Genomic DNA, 16,609 nt, shown 5'->3' with positions numbered 1-16,609 from the left:
CTTTGTAGTCCCAGCTACTCGGGAGGCTGAGGCAGGAGAATCCCTTGAACCCAGGAGGCGGAAATTGCAGTGAGCCGAGACTGAGCCACTGCACTCCAGCCTGGGTGACAGAGGGAGACTCCGTCTCGAAAAACAAAACAAAACACAACAAACCAACCAACCAACCAACCCCTACATTCTGGCTTTCTGATGCTGCCTAAGTAGGAAAACAAAGTGATAATTATCTAGTAATTTTTTCTGTGTGAAGGCAAACAATCTGACTCATTCAGACTAAACTCCTCTTTCCATCTTAGTGGTTGGTTTTATATGGTCTTGAATTATTTAGATCATTGTGTTTAACTTTGTAGAGATACTACCTTTATTAGATTCTGATTCTCATAGACATATTTATTTGCTTACTAATTGCGGTGACATTTCCAGTTTGTCTATGTACCAAATTCTACAGTAACTAGTAGGGCAAGCTTCCTCTGTATCTTTATAGTACATCTTTCTAAGCAATTTATTACATATTATTCTCTAGGGGAAAAACACCTTTTGTATAGGAAAAAATAAACAACTATAAATATTGATTCAGAAAGAACTTCCCCTTCTCCCCCAGGAAAGTAGAGCTCTTTATTTGCTGCCCTTCTGCCCTTTGCATTTGGGTAGGTTCAGAATAGCTCTTTGTTGTAGAGTTATGGAAGTGAATACAAGGTTTCTATCCATTGCTATAGATCAAGATTTTTGTTTTAGCTAGGGTAGATCTACTTTCTGACTTATTTTAGTAGAATAGTTTTGCATTTTATTGGTTCAAAATTTATAGGAATTAAAGATTGAGAATAAGAAACTCCTCTAACACGAAAACAGAAATTTGTGTGTGTGTTTTTTTTTTTTTTTTAAAAAAACCCTTTTCCATTTAATCCTTGCTTTAGATTTCTGTATACTCTATATTTAGGTGAAATATACTTTGTGGAGGACTGATTGCATTAATGACCCTGATTCCTCTTGTCTATTTCTTTCCATGCCCTTCTCCATGTCAATTTGCAGGCATCCTGCCCAGGGTCATGTGACTTACTGTGGACCAATGGAATATTGACAAATGTGACACAGCAGAGACTTGAAAAAGGCTTGTGTGATTGTGCACCTCACCGTGACAAGGACATGCCTGAGCTATCTTGCTAGAGGATAAACTTGCTGGGAGATATGTGAAGCAGAGCCGAACCTCCTTGGTCATCCCAGGCAAGGCCATCTACAATCAGCGGAGCTATAGAATTGACCTGAAGCTGATGTACACAGAAATCTGCTGTTAACCACAGACATCATAATCACAAACTAACAATGTCAAAAGAGTATGCTGCCAAGACCTCTGCCATGGTTGACATCTAAAAACTCAACAAAGAAAAGCTCTGCATTTTTTACAAAATTGACTTATCAGGTCACTGAGCAACTGAAATATTTTCAAAGAAACAACTTAAAACTACTACATTTTAGAGTTATTTCAGGTGTAATCCTAAATCAAAGACTTCACAGACAATGACTGTAATACTGTTCTATAATTAATTTTCCATTTATTTCAGAAACACTGATAAGCCAGTGTTTCAGTTTTGTGCCTCTTCTTGCAATAGCAGTGGTGACAAATTGGGAAAAAAATTACAGTACATGGCAAAAATAAACCTACTGACTTTCTTGACATAATTCATTTTCACTATTTGTAAATACATTTGTTGTATGCATAGAACTATTTTAACAAAGGCCATGTAAATATTTCAAATATTAGCATTCTTCTTATCACTACGTATTAATCAGACTGGCATATATTTTAACTGTCTGCCCCTCTCAAACTTGAATTATTCTGTTAATGACATTCACTTGAGTATAAAGACAGCCTCTTGTTAAACTGCTACCTCTTAAAGAAACCAGCACAATTCTGTATACATTGCAAGTGCTTATAAATATTCAATGATGTGGTATTTTCTCATGATATGCTCTTAACCCTCATTTTGATCCCATAATAGCAAAGAACAATTTTATGTGAAAGTATTGGAAATCACTTTATATTTATTTGAATTGTGGTATTCTAAATGGAATAGAAGTTTTGGGTATAACTAAAAAGTAAAGTCATAGCTCCTTTAAAGATTTCTATTTACATAACACATGGACATGTGTTTTTGGTTTCAAGAGAGCCCAACTGACTATCAATCTATGACTTTCTATAAATTTCCAAAATCATTTTATCTACTACCTTTGGTTGTAAAGTTCTCTATATTTACATTTTGCTGCTTACCAATGAAACTGGTCTTAATTTAACTCTTTTCAGCTTCAGAGATGTGCCTCTTCTGCCACCCTTTTTTAATGCTGTAGGCTTTGTATTAGAAGTCTGATTCAATCTACCCAAGCCTATTCATTATTTTAAAATCTTCTCTCTCTTCTCCTTCCTCTTTTTCTCTGCCAGAACTCCTTGTGATGTTGAAATGTTCTCTTTGCTTTCCAATATGGTAGCTGCAAGCTGCATGTGCCTAATGAACACTTGAAATATAGCTAGTGTGACTGAAGAACTGAATTTTAAATTTTATTTAATTTAAATTCATTTAAATTTAAATTATTTAAATAGTGACATGTGGATTGGGCAATGTAGTTCTGGATAGAAGCTTAATCTGTGAAACCTGTCCTTTTAGGGCAACTTCTGTCTTTTTGTAGAGACATGCCACTTGGGAGGACATATACTAGTGAGTATCAATTTATAGTAGCACAATTGGAAACAGTTATCCTGAAGATTCCTTTGTAAAGGGTGTAGGTAAAAGAAAAAAAATAAAATGATAGAGAAGATTCAGTAGGCTTATGCATGCTGCCAATTCACACACACACACAGACACACACATGCACACGTCTTCACCTTTTTATACACATAAAGACACACGTATATGTTTCCAAGTGGATGTGATTTTTGATTCTTCGCTTAAGCTAAATTTGAACAAATTCATTATTGATAAATTTGATGGCTACTGATATATTCGATAGCTAATAAACCGATATAGCAGTGAAATTTCAGGAGAGAATGAAAATCCAGTGTTTTCAACAGTTATTTTAAGCTATTTCCTAGTGGCCACATTAAGCAGCCAGGTATGAAGAAACAAACATTCTTGGAGCCTAATTGACAGAGAGCAAATGCATATACCAAAATGAAGATGCCACTTTATCTCAGAGGGAAGTAGCGGGCTGTAGAAAGCAGTTAGGTATGAGGGCATCTCACTTTGGCTATTGGTACAATTTCTAGGGCACTTTAAAAATACTTGCTGAATCAGAAGAAGGTAGGGATTCTTCTGATTCAGAAATAACCCTGCCTTTCATTCTTGAGCCTTTACTAGACATAGGTAATCAACCATAATTTCAGGGCTTTTGACTCATTCAATACTACATACTAGGCAATACTTATCAATAGGAGATAAAACCTATTCAGCTTCCCTGGTATTAGCATAATTTACCTGGCATAAGGCACCCTTTGTAATCAAGGTTCAGACCAAACTTTCTCTGTATGATATAGTGAAGAGGCAGCTTTTTCTCTTAGAGAGAATCATTTGTTTTCTCTTCTGCTTAAGCCCCTTCTTCTCCAGATTCCCCACCCCACCCACACCCCCCTGACCATTTCTCCTCATGATAAATTTCACATAAGATGTGCTTAGGAGGCATTTTTGAAGATGTCCCAGGCAGCCTCAGGATTGTCTCTGGACCTGAAGTTGAAATGAATCATTATTCTTAATCCTCAGTGTCCTTAGACACTACATTGCTTTTATTTGCATAGAGGTTTATGTGCTGCAATGAATTCCTTCCTCCTTGAGAATAAATTGTGGCTCTGTTAAATGACCCTCCCATCCTCCCGACACATTTCTTTTATGTTATGGGATTCAGACCATCTAGATTTTGTGGGCTGATGTCACTAAATCTGTTGAATCTGCCTTGGATCATATATTCATCTCTTGCCCATGATTCTGTTCACCAGCACAGACTCAGACCTGCTCTTCCAGAAAGATACTTCCTTTTATTGTAGGAAGAAGTAACAAAAACAAATACCCTATGGCTTATCTCATTGCACAATTATTAATGGGGCTTTTCGGACACTGTGAATTAAAGTGCTACCTACTGCCATATGGTAGAAATGAAGTGCAAAGTCATCAACTCAGATTCCCATATAATTACACCAAATAAGTACTGAAAACTACTTAATCCTCTCTCTTAACTTATTTGCCTTGATTATACAGAAGTACCCATTGCTATACATTTATCTTAGGAGTAAATATATCTGGTTAGTGAGCCAAGTAAAACAAATCAGTTAATAGAAAAATTTTGGAAACTTCGTCTCTGTAGCTTTAGAAGCTACCTATAAACTGAAGGGTTTCAGGTCAGATTCTTTTTTTTTTTTTTTTTTGGTCAAATTTGTTTTATAGGTGTACTTTTCTGCAGGACAAGTTTAGATGGATTGGGAATTAGAGAAAAGGTAAAGAATCTAGTCACTCACGAAATCCCTTTATACTAAATGCATGCCAATTATTCACATTTCTTTAAAACTTGGAAGTTTCTTGTTTTGTGTGTGTCTATACAGCCTTGAATTTCACTAGAAGGAGTGCAACCAGAGGCCCAGAATCCACACTGACTGACATAAAGACAGAAAGTGTTGGGGCATTGTCTATGTCTTAGGCTCTAGGTAGAAGGGATTTCCATCGTTTATTCAACAAACATTTAGGTGTGTGCTTTTAAGAAGAGCCCGATGTTTTAGTGGGAACAAGACAGAAATGGCCCCAGGACTCAGGGCCACTCACTGTATGATACAGGGGTGATGTGTCCAATGTCATCAGGGAAAGAATTACTTGGATGAATGAATGAAAACAGAAAACAAAGCTAGGTGAAATTCTTCATTCATCTTGTTTGAGTTTATTTGTTCTCTTTCATTACTCTAAGATGTTCCCTTGGGAAGCCAAGCCATTCAGTGTGGGTGGGCATCAAGGTGGAGTGTAGATGGTATCATATTCTGAGGAAGACATCACCTAGGCAGCCTTTCTAACACTTGGACTTCGCTCTAGCCTTTGGAAACTTCATTATGGGCTCATATAGTCCAATTCCTTCTCTGGGTAGCTATGACCAGCGAGCAGGACTTCCAGGCTTCCCATAGAGGCATATGCAACTCCTTAGTGTCTCCACACAGTAAGCAAGCCCAGTCAGACCTGCCCAGTGAACATACTCAGATGTGGTCCTGGTTTGCTTAGGACTTTCCGGTGTTATCTCTGAAAGTCTCATGTCCCAGGAAATCCCTCATTTGCAGGCAAACCTAGACAGATGGTCACCTTCAACCTAGGCCTATGTGGCTTGCACTAAACCTAGTTAGCACAAGTTGCTCCCTGAGCTACGGTAAAGTCTTTGCTTTCTTATTTCATAGGCAATGCTCTATTTTTGTATATTCTTACTTTTCCTTTTAATGCACTACCAGCAGAGTGATTTTCTTTTCTTCTTATCCCCAATTCCCTCATCTAGAATTCTTCCAGCAGCTTAAATAGACTCCAGCAAAGCATCCATTTGAAAGGGCTTAAGTAAGAAACAGGAAGGTAATGCCTTACCATCTCTTGACATTCCTAGGGCAAGACACTTCTGCAGTCGGCAGTGTTGGCAACGGTTTCTGTTGGTTCTGTCAATTAAACAGTTTCTCTGCCTTGGGCAGGAATAAGAGGCATTGTTCTGCTGGCTCCTCCTAAAGAATCCCTTGAGGGAAAAAGAGAAGGGGAGGGAAACAGATTTATAAGAAGGGAAACAGAGAACATTAACATAGACATTTGCTACATTTTCTACAGTGAACATAACTGAGTTTAATTTTTAAAGCTCTTTGGATACCTCTTCATGTATGGCTTGCAGATATTTCTGCTGGGGAAAATAGATGCTATCTGCAGGGATATGAGGGTATCATTCATTTTACCCATTCACTCATTCATTCATTCCTTGAATCAATGTTTGCTAAAGACATTTGCAGCTGTGCTGTTCTATGCAGAAATAAACAGAAGTTTCTGCTCTGCAAAGAGCAGTGGGGAAGGAGTAGCAAAGGAGACTACTAAACCAAACACGACAGAACTTGATGGGAAAAATCACACAGGTTTGTGTCAAGTGCTGCGGTGGTGAGGAACTTGAGGTATTGGTAAGAAAAAGCAACACTGAGGAGTATGCACTACTGTTTTCTTAGTTTCTAAGATGTGTTTTTCCCCACCATAAAATTTTCGAATTTGACTCGAATGCAGCTGAAAAGTGTTTTTTTTTTTTTTTTTTTTTTTTTTTTAACTTTTTGAGGTGTCTTGCTATGCTGTTCATGCTAGAGTTCAGTGGCTATTTGCAGGCAGGATCATAGTGTACTGTGGCCTCAAACTCCTAGACTCAAGTGATCCTCCTGCCTCAGACTATAGCTGGGACTACAGGTGTGTGCCACCTTGACTGGGTCTTGAAAGTTGTTTTTAATAATCAACCACACCATTGAAAAAAGAAAATATTATATATAAGCTGTCTAACAACAAAAAGCACTAAGTAAAAACTGAATGAATGGTCTCTACTTGGCCTCAGGCTACTCAGTGTAAGATGTCTTCATGCAAGTACATTTGGGTTCATCAGGTACAAAATGACTGCCAGTGACCATACACTGCTTGTTTAAATAAATCCACAGTTGAGTTGATTTTTAAAAGATTTCTCCTTAGTTGTCTTATAGAAAACTCTATTGGGGAAAATAAGCATTTTCTCCAGAGATAGATAAGTTATCATTCGTCTATTCATTGACTTATGTAATCGATTTCCCTAATTACTCTTTGCTTTTGAATTGTCTAGAGCAAAAAAAGGAAAAGTGCAACATGTCACGAGCAAAATGATGGTCTACATCAACCTTTCTAAGAGAAATTTTGGGAAGAGATATCCCACAGCATCATCTTTTGGATGGAGGAAGTCTAGAAAAGTTCAGGAATGGTAGATTCAATGCCTATCTTGCAGAGAAGCCTAGAATAGATCCCCTGACTTCCCTCAAACAGCTTCTGTGTTTCCTCAACTATCTACAGGATGAACAAGCAGGGCCAGGGCTAGATGAGCCTAGTGAGGCAAAGACCTTGCCCACAACATTTAAAGGTCACCTAAAATTTTTGTAATTAGAAAATACAATATTTTAACACAATGTGTTAAAAATCTACATTAACGCAAAAATACCCAATAGTTTAAAGAAAGGATCTGTGTTATTGATTTTCCTTTTATCTTGAGCTCCAATATGGCTCAGTGCGGCACTGGTGAAGAGAGCTTGATCAATCTGTGATGAAACTCAGACACGGAGGTGTGGCCAAGCATCTCCTCAGAGAGAGAGAGAGTCCCAACTGGCTTAGCCATTCAACAACAGGGACTAGTTTCATCCCTATAGATTCAAGTGCATTCCTTATTTAATAAACCAGTGATGGCAGAGTGAGACATCTGACTGTCCAGTTTGATTGAATTCATGGAGCATCTTAGAATAGAGATCAAACGTAAGCTCCCAGGGATTGAAATGATGTACTTTATATACCATAAAAACTGTCAGAAAGCATAACCTCAGCCCATCAGTCTTGATTAAAGATGACTTGAGATTTACATTTTAAGACAGAATTGTGTGGTTTTTATCTTTGGATACTCTAGTGCTACTTAGCAAAAGAGTTGACAGGACAGAAAAGACTTTTCTGAAGTCACAGCTACAGCCCTAATTTAAGACCAATTTGACATTAATTACGACTCGTTTCTTGCTTATCTGTTGCTCATTATTGCAAATGAGGTTTTTGGCATGAAAAAGAGATTGCGTTCCAAATTTTATTGAATGAATAGAAATTTGAATAAGTGCACAAGCTGAATTGATGTTATTTAGAATGGGTTGTTTATGTTGACTTGAAAACAGTATTATGAAAACTCAGAGGTTGATACTGAATGTGCTGACATTGACATCAAATTCTGAAGAGAATTTTTAAGTTTTCTATTTGCAGAAAAAAGTAGCATATTTACAAATGTGGGTTTTTTCCATGAATTAAAAAAAAACAGTGTGGTGTACAGTGCCATTTTGACTAAAACCTCAGAGTATGCTTCATAATAACAGCATAATTTCTTTGATTGTGGATTCTTCCTTTAAATAGAAAAGATGACACTTGTTCTTGGCTATTGGCTTTCTGGGTTATATTTGTGCACTAGTTAAACTTTTTGGAAATTACTGTTTAAAATATTTTGCTTTTTAAATTGAACATATCTCCATCTTTTGAAATCACACATTTTTCAGATAGAGCTTATACAATCAAATGCCAAACATCTCCATTTTGATATTGATCTAAAAATCAGTTTTAGTAGATATTATGTAAACCAGAGCTCTCAAGATTGCATAACAAGCCAATAGAATGGTAGAAATACTTTCAATGGAGAGGATTCTGACTCCTAAACTATTATTGTTTATGAAGAAAACTATTTGTCTATCTGCCTAGAGGACGTAATAACTTATTCAAGGAGGGTAAAAAATTGCTGACGTAATTTTGTTTTCTTGTTTATTCTTGATGAGTTGAAAAATTGCATTAAAGTGGACAACATTCAATTCTTAATTATAGATCTGCAGAGGAACAGAACGTGAAGAACATCTCATGATATTCACAAATAGATTATCACTAATCATCTTTAAAGTACAGCAGTGTGTTGACAGGTTAGTACGTTAATATCATGCTTCCTCCTCTTCCCTCTCCCACTTTATTCTTACTTATTTCCTTTTCTTTTCTTCACTCCAGTTTTAATTCCAAGACTCATGCCTTTTTGAGACCATTATGAAGACATTGTCAATTTATCACACAGTACCAGTATTTGACAGTTACAGTATGTTTTGCCTTGTTTATATTTGAAATCCTGTTTAAGATTAAGATTAGATCTTAGACTCTATGACTGTACTACACTTCCTTCAGTTTACTGGTCTTAAAAGAATAATTCACTTTGCTTGCATCTTTGATCAAAAATATAATTGCTCTTGCCAATAACTTTACCAGCATATTACCTTTCCCTCCCAGACTGTGGCTGCATTTTATTTGTTCTGGTTACACATGGTCCTTTAACGTTAGCTATAGAACTGTTTTGATTTCCCCTGGCTATTATGTCTCTCACACGCACTTTCTTTCCTTCTAAGGATTCATTATTAAAACTTACTGTTAAATTTCAACATTCTCTTATTTCAGATTAAGTCTATGTTTACTGCTATTCCTCCAGCTCTTTATTTAAGAAAGCAGCTTGCTCACAGGAATTAGTTTGCCACGGGAAGAATGAGTGGAATCTGTCTGGAAGTGGAACACTGGATTGAGACTGAAAAACCCCGTGTTTTTGGCCATGCTCTGTTCTTTACTGTTTGAATCGATGATGTTGATCAAAGGACATAATCTTGTTTATACCTCAGGACCTCATCGGAAAATGAAGAGGTGGGTGGGGGCAGGTGAATTTTAGTCGATTTAGAGTTAATCTTGTCGGCTTCTAACATACCATGCTTCCAGTTTTCTTTTCTTTTCTTTTTTTTTTTTTCCTGTAACGTGAGAATAAAGGATGGCCATATGCATATTGTAGCTGTTACCTTGACTTCCTGTTTCTCAAGCAAAAAGTTAAATATATACCTATTAGTTTATAATCTTTATTTTAACCTTTAGTTTTTTCATATAGTAATAAGTGCCTTGGAATTTACTGGAGACAATACTGCTAAAACAGCAAGAGTCAGTGTTTATATCTCTGTAAATGTGAATAATTCAAGGTTTTAAATACGCATCCATTTTTAAGGAGATGCTGACCAGTTAGACAATAACAAAAAGGTAAAAGGCAAAACCGAAAATCAACCCTCCCACCCACCACGCAAGAATTCCTGAATGTCAGCAGCAGGCAGAAGGATCCTTTAGCAAGCCTTCCTTAAAAAGGTGGCACCGCGTCTTGTGAGGTACACAGATGCCTGAGGCAAATACAGAACCGTGCTGTATAAAAGTCCCATACCTTGCAGCCTTCACATGTGATGACTCCGTAGTGGATCCCAGAGGACTTATCGCCACAAATTTTGCATGGTATCACTTCAATTTGTGCTGAAAGGAGAAAATAGACATTTTGAGCATACAGAAGTTTTCTTTCTCCTTTCACTCTTCCTATCTCTCTCCCCATCTATCTCTGCCTTGATGTTTGTATTTGAAAATACTGGGGTGTGGGCGGTGGTGTGGGAGTCATCCATTAGTATTTGCATGGCTGTCCTAAGCTTCTTCTAAGTCAAAGTACATTTCTCTGCCATAGTTTGCTTCGTTTTTCTCAAACTAAAAAAATACAACCAGAAACCAGTTTTCCAAAGTCTTGCATTCACTGTTTTCTCCTTTGTGAATTTGACCTTAAAAGTAGTGGGACTCAAAAAGCCTTTGAACCCACGGTTTTCTTTTCTTATTTTGCACTTGAAACATTAAGTTACTGAGCGCTTTCACGTGGCCTTATCTCAGTGATATTTAAAATAAATACATAAATAAAGCAAAACTCGGAGGGAGCAGTGCATGGTAGCTTTATACATTGTGTGGCTGGATGTTTACTTACAAAAATGTCAATAATAAATCAGTCCAATATTTATTGAGCATGCTGTATATGCTCTCTAAAATAATAAAGGCTATTGATGGAGGATAACATATGCTAATGATACTAATAATCTAATTAATAAAATGAAATTAATACATGGAGAAATCAGGATAAATTATGAGGGTACTAAATATGAATTCAATACAAACTGAAATAGTTTCATTGGAGATGAAGGCATTTTTGTTGATTCTGAAGATCGTGCAGGATTTAATTAGGCTGAAGGGAAAGGCAAAGGGCATTTCTGTTGGCAGAAGGGAAATGAAAAAAGATTGGAGGCCTGGGATGATTGTGGATTGTGATCATTGAGACAATAACTTGGCTATAATGTAAATTTAGGTCAGATGATTGGCTAGAGGGTTGATGCCAGATTATGGAGTACCTGGGGTTAGGCAGAGAGGTTTTCATCTGATCTCACTGGCCATAAGGAATCAATGAAGTGAACAGAGTAAAGAAGTGATCAAAGTAACTCACCTTAGAAAGGTGAGTTTGTCAGGCTACCCATAAACAAGCAGAAAACCAACTAAAGATTACTTCCAACTTGGGTGTTAGGAGATAAAAACATGGCTTATTACATAAGTGGTAGGATAAATGGAGAGGAAGATGTAAATAGAAAGATGGTTCAAAGGCAGAAGCTAGATTGTATGATTAAAAAAGGGAACCGACATGGAAAGGAAGAGTCAAAGGTGACTCCTAATTTCCTAGCCAAGAGGCTGAGATAAGGTAGTAAGTTTGACAGAAATGGGGTTGTTGGTAAGGCAATTACTTTGGTGGAATATGGTGGAGCATGGGATTTCTATTTTCTATGTGTGCAATTTGGTGTAAAGTCCTGCATATAGAACCTCTTGGTAAGATGATTTTAAATAATCAGCACACAGGTTATGGATGGATCCATGAGATAAAATTTATTTAGAATGTAGTGATTCCTATGTCTGATAGTATTCTAAGAGTTGTTAAAATTATACACACTAGAAGATCTGCTATTTCCTCTTCCAATTTAAAATAATTATGCAAAATATACTTCAAAATGCTTTGTATATCAATCTGCCACTTGGATGCTTTTCTACAGTTTCTCACTCTTGAATATACAAAACAAATAAATGCAAGACATTGCCCTCTTTTTCTTATTAGTTTACATTTTTTAAAAAAGATAATACTTAGCTTTAGGGTAGTACATTGAATTTTTTAAAAAGTAAATATTTCACAGAAATTTCAAATCATCTTTGTAAGCAAAAAATCTCAGTGTTATGTGCCTATTTTTCATGTGAAAAAATTGAGGATCCAGGTTAAGTTCTGCTTCTGAGTTGATTTGGGAATTGACAACCAGAAATTAGCTAAATATCCTGATACTTCATTCAGTAACTATTCTCTGACTTCCACACAGACAAAATAAGACTACAGTTTTAAATTCCTATATTACTCCAGTAGCTCCAGCTAAAGAGCTAATGATAAAAAAACATCAGAAGAGACAAAGTCACCTAAAATACTTGTGAGACTAAGTATACATTTTTATTCGTTTCTTCTTATTTTAGCTTTTAGATTACACGAGCTAGTATTTGTTTTCAAGATTTTGTGATAGGAGAAAAATATGAGATTTGATGTTATTCTATTCTGTCCTTCTGGACTCCAGTCCTTAGTCTGTTAATGATTGGAGTCACGGCCAAGATAAAATATCTGATCTTATGTTTTCTAGTTTATAAAGCTTAACTGACAAACTTCATAGATTTGTGAGGATCAAATAGATATTTTATATAGAAGCACCTTGTAAAATCTTAAAGAGCTAGGAAATGTTAGTCTTCGTTATCATCGTCATCATCATCACATCAATCATCATTGTTAACTGGTTTTCTAAAACTTTTGGACAAAAAATACGACAAGCCACATTATTATTCCTTTATCAAAGATCTTTTCATTTAAAAATAATCTAATAAATGACACAGCAAGTCATTTGTACTATGGTTTTTTTTAGCAATAACCTTTCAAATGTTGGATTGTTTAGAACGACTAAAAATCTCAGTTATCCATTGTATAGTTTTTAGCTTATATAATATTAAGTCAAAGGTTCTCTTTGCATAAATTACTCCCCAGGGAGTAGCTTACACGTGGGGAGAATCTGCTTCTATAAGTTCTTAATTATAAAATGATCTAACTTTAAAGGAAATGAAAATAGAGATAATTTGCCCCCTGGGGTGTGACAAGATGTTTTTGAAAGCCACAGAGGTTATCTTACACAACTTTGGAAATACAAATGAGATAAGGAACATTCGATAGAGCATCTGCATATTTATACATATTTATAATCCTGGCTCAACATGTAATCCTGAAGAACTATAAACATCTTAACAACATTTTTAAAGAGAAATAAGTCATTTAAAATGGTATATGTGTATAGCTGTGTGTGGAAAGGGGTTATCGGTTTGGAAATCTGTGACCATTTTAACTTATTGCAATAGAATACATCATCTGAGGTTTATGATAGGTAAAGGTAAATTTAAGTCATTTAAAATACTAATTCTTTTCATTTTCTCTCATGTAAGGAAATAAACTGCTTCTGAGTTGCAGCTTTATAGTTTATACTTTTTTTTTTGAGATGGAGTCTTGCTCCGTCGCCAGGCTGGAGTGGAGTGGCGCGATCTCAGCTCACTGCAACCTCCACCTCCCGGGTTCAAGCGATTCTCCTGTCTCAGCCTCCCCAGTAGCTGGGACTACAGGTGTGCGCCACCATGCCCAGCTAATTTTTGTATTTTTAGTAGAGACAGGGTTTCACCATGTTGGCCAGGATGGTCTCGATCTCCTGACTTTGTGATCCGCCTGCCTTGGCCTCCCAAAGTTCTGGGATTACAGGTGTGAGCCACCATGCCCGACCTATACTATGTGTTTTATAAAGCACATCTTCCAGACAGCATTTCACAAACTGATTAGAACAACAAATCCCATTATTTCTCCAATGCCTGCTATTTCTCAATATCTTGCCACTGTAACAGGCATAGGCTCTTGTGGAATTGTCTTGCAGTGAATACAGATCTAGTGACATGCTATTGACTATGGTTTCCAACTGAACATCTTGTGAGGATTTGGTTGTTTGGACCTCACCAGCTGTTACAATGAAGGTTATAGAAGGAAATTGAGGAAAGAGTTTGACTTTTGCACTTTTGCTTGACTCATGGATTTATTCAACAATAGTATTCCCCAAGAGACAAACTTAGAGGAACTGAAATGCCCTGAGAGATGGCTTGAGTGAGGTTTATTCATTTTTCATTTTTTCAATTTCTTAGATATTCATTTCATTGTATTTTTCTATTGATAATCCTTTGTGGAGACTATAGTTAAAATGTTATGTATTAATTAATATTTTTGTTTATAAAATCAATGCTATATAATTTTATCTTTTTTGAAACAATATTCTGACAGTGTCAAAGAGTGTCATGAAAGATTTAAAATAATTTGCTGCTTTACTTTATATTAGAACAATTGATGAGGTACAATTAGTTTACTATCTAGTGATCTGGCAGGCAGATCCTATTCAACAATTATGGAATAAACAAAATTTCTCTCCCTCTTTGAAGATGGCAATTCTCTCCCCCCAAGTCTCCCTGAAAACCCCTTCTTTGTTTAGAGTTCCCTGCCACAACTTTGCACAAAACTACCATGTTTTCACTTCTTCCTGCGTGTCAAAACACACACATTTTTAGTTCTGCCCCCTCAGAACCTCCGCTAGTAACAGCAGGTGTTAAGATTATATAAACTAATCCAGCTAATGCGTTAACTAGAAAATGCATCACATTGATTCAACAAAATACCTTAACTCTTACAAGCATCCATTAAGAATGGTAATAATAACAGACTTTTCACGTACTTTCTGGTTGGAGGAAACATTTTTACTGTGTTTGTTCTTATGGCTCTCAATTCTCACCTTTCCAACTCCTACAATTCAACTTGGCCATTCCTATATTCTGGGCATTTTAAATCCATTGAAGACAGGGAGAAGATCATACTTTATTTTCTATGGTGTCTAAAGGATAATTTTTATAACTCCTTAAAGTAGTGGTTCTAAATGTTTTATTTATTTCAGTACAACCACGAGATTTGATACACTCTTTCTTATAAAAGAGGTGATAAGCAATATTAATTTTTTTTTGAGACAGGGTCTCACTTTGTCATCTAGGCTGGAGTGCAGTGTGATTGTAGCTCACTGCAGCCTCAAACCCCCAGACTCAGGGGATCCTCCCATCTCAGCCTCCTGAGTATCTGGGACTGTGGGTGTGCATCACCATGCCTGGCTAATTTTTACATTTTTTGTAGGGACAGACTCTTGCTATGTTGTCCAGGCTGGTCTCTAACTTCTGGCCCCAAGTGATCCGCTTGCCTTGCCCTCCCAAAGGGCTGGAATTACAGGCATGAGCCACCAAGCTGGGTCTGATTTTTCATATTTGGGATAAAGAGAATGAACAAGAGATTGTGGGGGATATATATTTTGGAAAAGGCCCGCAAGTGATTCTTGTATATGATGAGGCTCCCATTGGGAATTAAATGAGTTAAGTTATTAGCTAGGAATTTTCTCCACCACATAAATCACCTGTGAAGGTGGAAAAACCCAGGGACAGGCCAGATCTGAACATTTTAAAGAGTCACCAGGAACTCTCTCTATGTTTTCTCACTTTTGGTTTGGGGCTATACTTGTAGCATCTTTGTTTTCTGCTCTCTTTTTTTTTTTTGCCTTAAGGACATCTGACCTGGCTATGATTCCTGGACACCGGACACTGTATTGCTAGACACAGACTACATTCCAGGACATTGGATTCACCTGTTAGCTTCTGTTTCCAATAATTTTACAGTTATGCTAAAAGTGGGCAGTGCAATTAAATCTCTTAATGTCTGAGTAAAGCACAATTTACACATGTAGAAATTTCCAATAAAGATGACTATTTTGGTTAAAAATCCTTTTGCAGATGGTCTCAGTAGCCCAAGTTGTATCTCATCTACCCAAATTGTATCTCATCTACCATCTGCGAGAAATTCAAGTTAAAAATCTCTGTTTGTACTCTTTCCCTCTCTCACTGGCAGACTGATAAGTATCTATCTCTATTAGGTACAAAATGTTCTGATGTCACCTAATAACAAAGCCAAAGGTCGGTGATGCAGCAGGTATCCCTGGGAACCAGTTCCACCATAACTGTGATTCATCAGACAGTAGCCCCAAGGTTGGGATGGGATAGGATCTTCGAAAAATAAGATCCTCAGAGGACAAATATAAAAGTCTTGAACTTCGGCCGCTATACCATGCTAGAAGGTGGTGATTCTAAAAGATTCCTGTCATCTGATTGTGCCCATGTGTATCTCATCAGTGCAGAGTGCATCTCAACATCAGCTTCCTGTCTAAATATACAATATGGTGCATGAAATTCAGTGCACTCTAATTTCTACTATAACACTCTCACGTCTATCAGCATCTGGGGTCTTCTCTGTAATACTCTGGGTGGTGGGCTGTGTGAGTTTTCTGTTCCAATGGCTGATAGCTCCTAAATAACTTAAAGATACATTTGGCTTTATATTATTTTAATTCCCTATACCATATATCATCGAAAGCTAGATTAAGAAAAAAATTACTACCATATGATAATGACAAAATAAGATCATTTTCAAAGGCATCATGTATAGGATTGTCACAATAGAGGCTGATTTATCTTTTACATATGAACATTTACCCCTGAAGTGTTGTTTGTTCACTCCCCAGAGGACTGAAACAACAGAACATGAGACCAACAAATAACGACAGCAATTAGTATAATCATTAAGAGAAAATACTGATAAGTTAAATATTCCCCTTGTAAACAAAGTAAATCACTTTATAAGCTGTAGTGGCTTTGAACTCATACTTTAGGAATTAATTCCCATTAAATTCATCTTTTCCTGTCAACATTTTAATTATAATGGGATAACTTGTGTGTGGGACCTGACGTTATTCAGGTTGAGTGAATGTCTTCTTGACCACTCA

The 16,609-nt window shown here is 36.6% G+C and overlaps 1 protein-coding gene across 1 annotated transcript in view; it reads right to left on the bottom strand.

The window, feature by feature from the left end:
* RORB (RAR related orphan receptor B) overlaps positions 1-16,609 on the bottom strand; it is a 194,505-nt gene that overhangs the window by 51,574 nt on the left and 126,322 nt on the right. The window contains exons 2-3 of the mRNA XM_054502185.2: positions 10,003-10,088; positions 5,586-5,727 (exon numbers count right to left, since the gene is read on the bottom strand). Coding sequence (XP_054358160.1) covers positions 5,586-5,727; positions 10,003-10,088 — 228 coding nt within the window. The remainder of the gene's footprint in view (positions 1-5,585; positions 5,728-10,002; positions 10,089-16,609) is intronic.

The sequence above is a fragment of the Pongo pygmaeus genome, chromosome 13 (assembly GCF_028885625.2).
Source record: "Pongo pygmaeus isolate AG05252 chromosome 13, NHGRI_mPonPyg2-v2.0_pri, whole genome shotgun sequence".
Classification (NCBI taxonomy): Eukaryota; Metazoa; Chordata; class Mammalia; order Primates; family Hominidae; genus Pongo; species Pongo pygmaeus.
The sequence above is the reverse complement of the archived record's forward strand: the minus strand, read 5'-3'. Positions and strand labels throughout refer to the sequence as shown.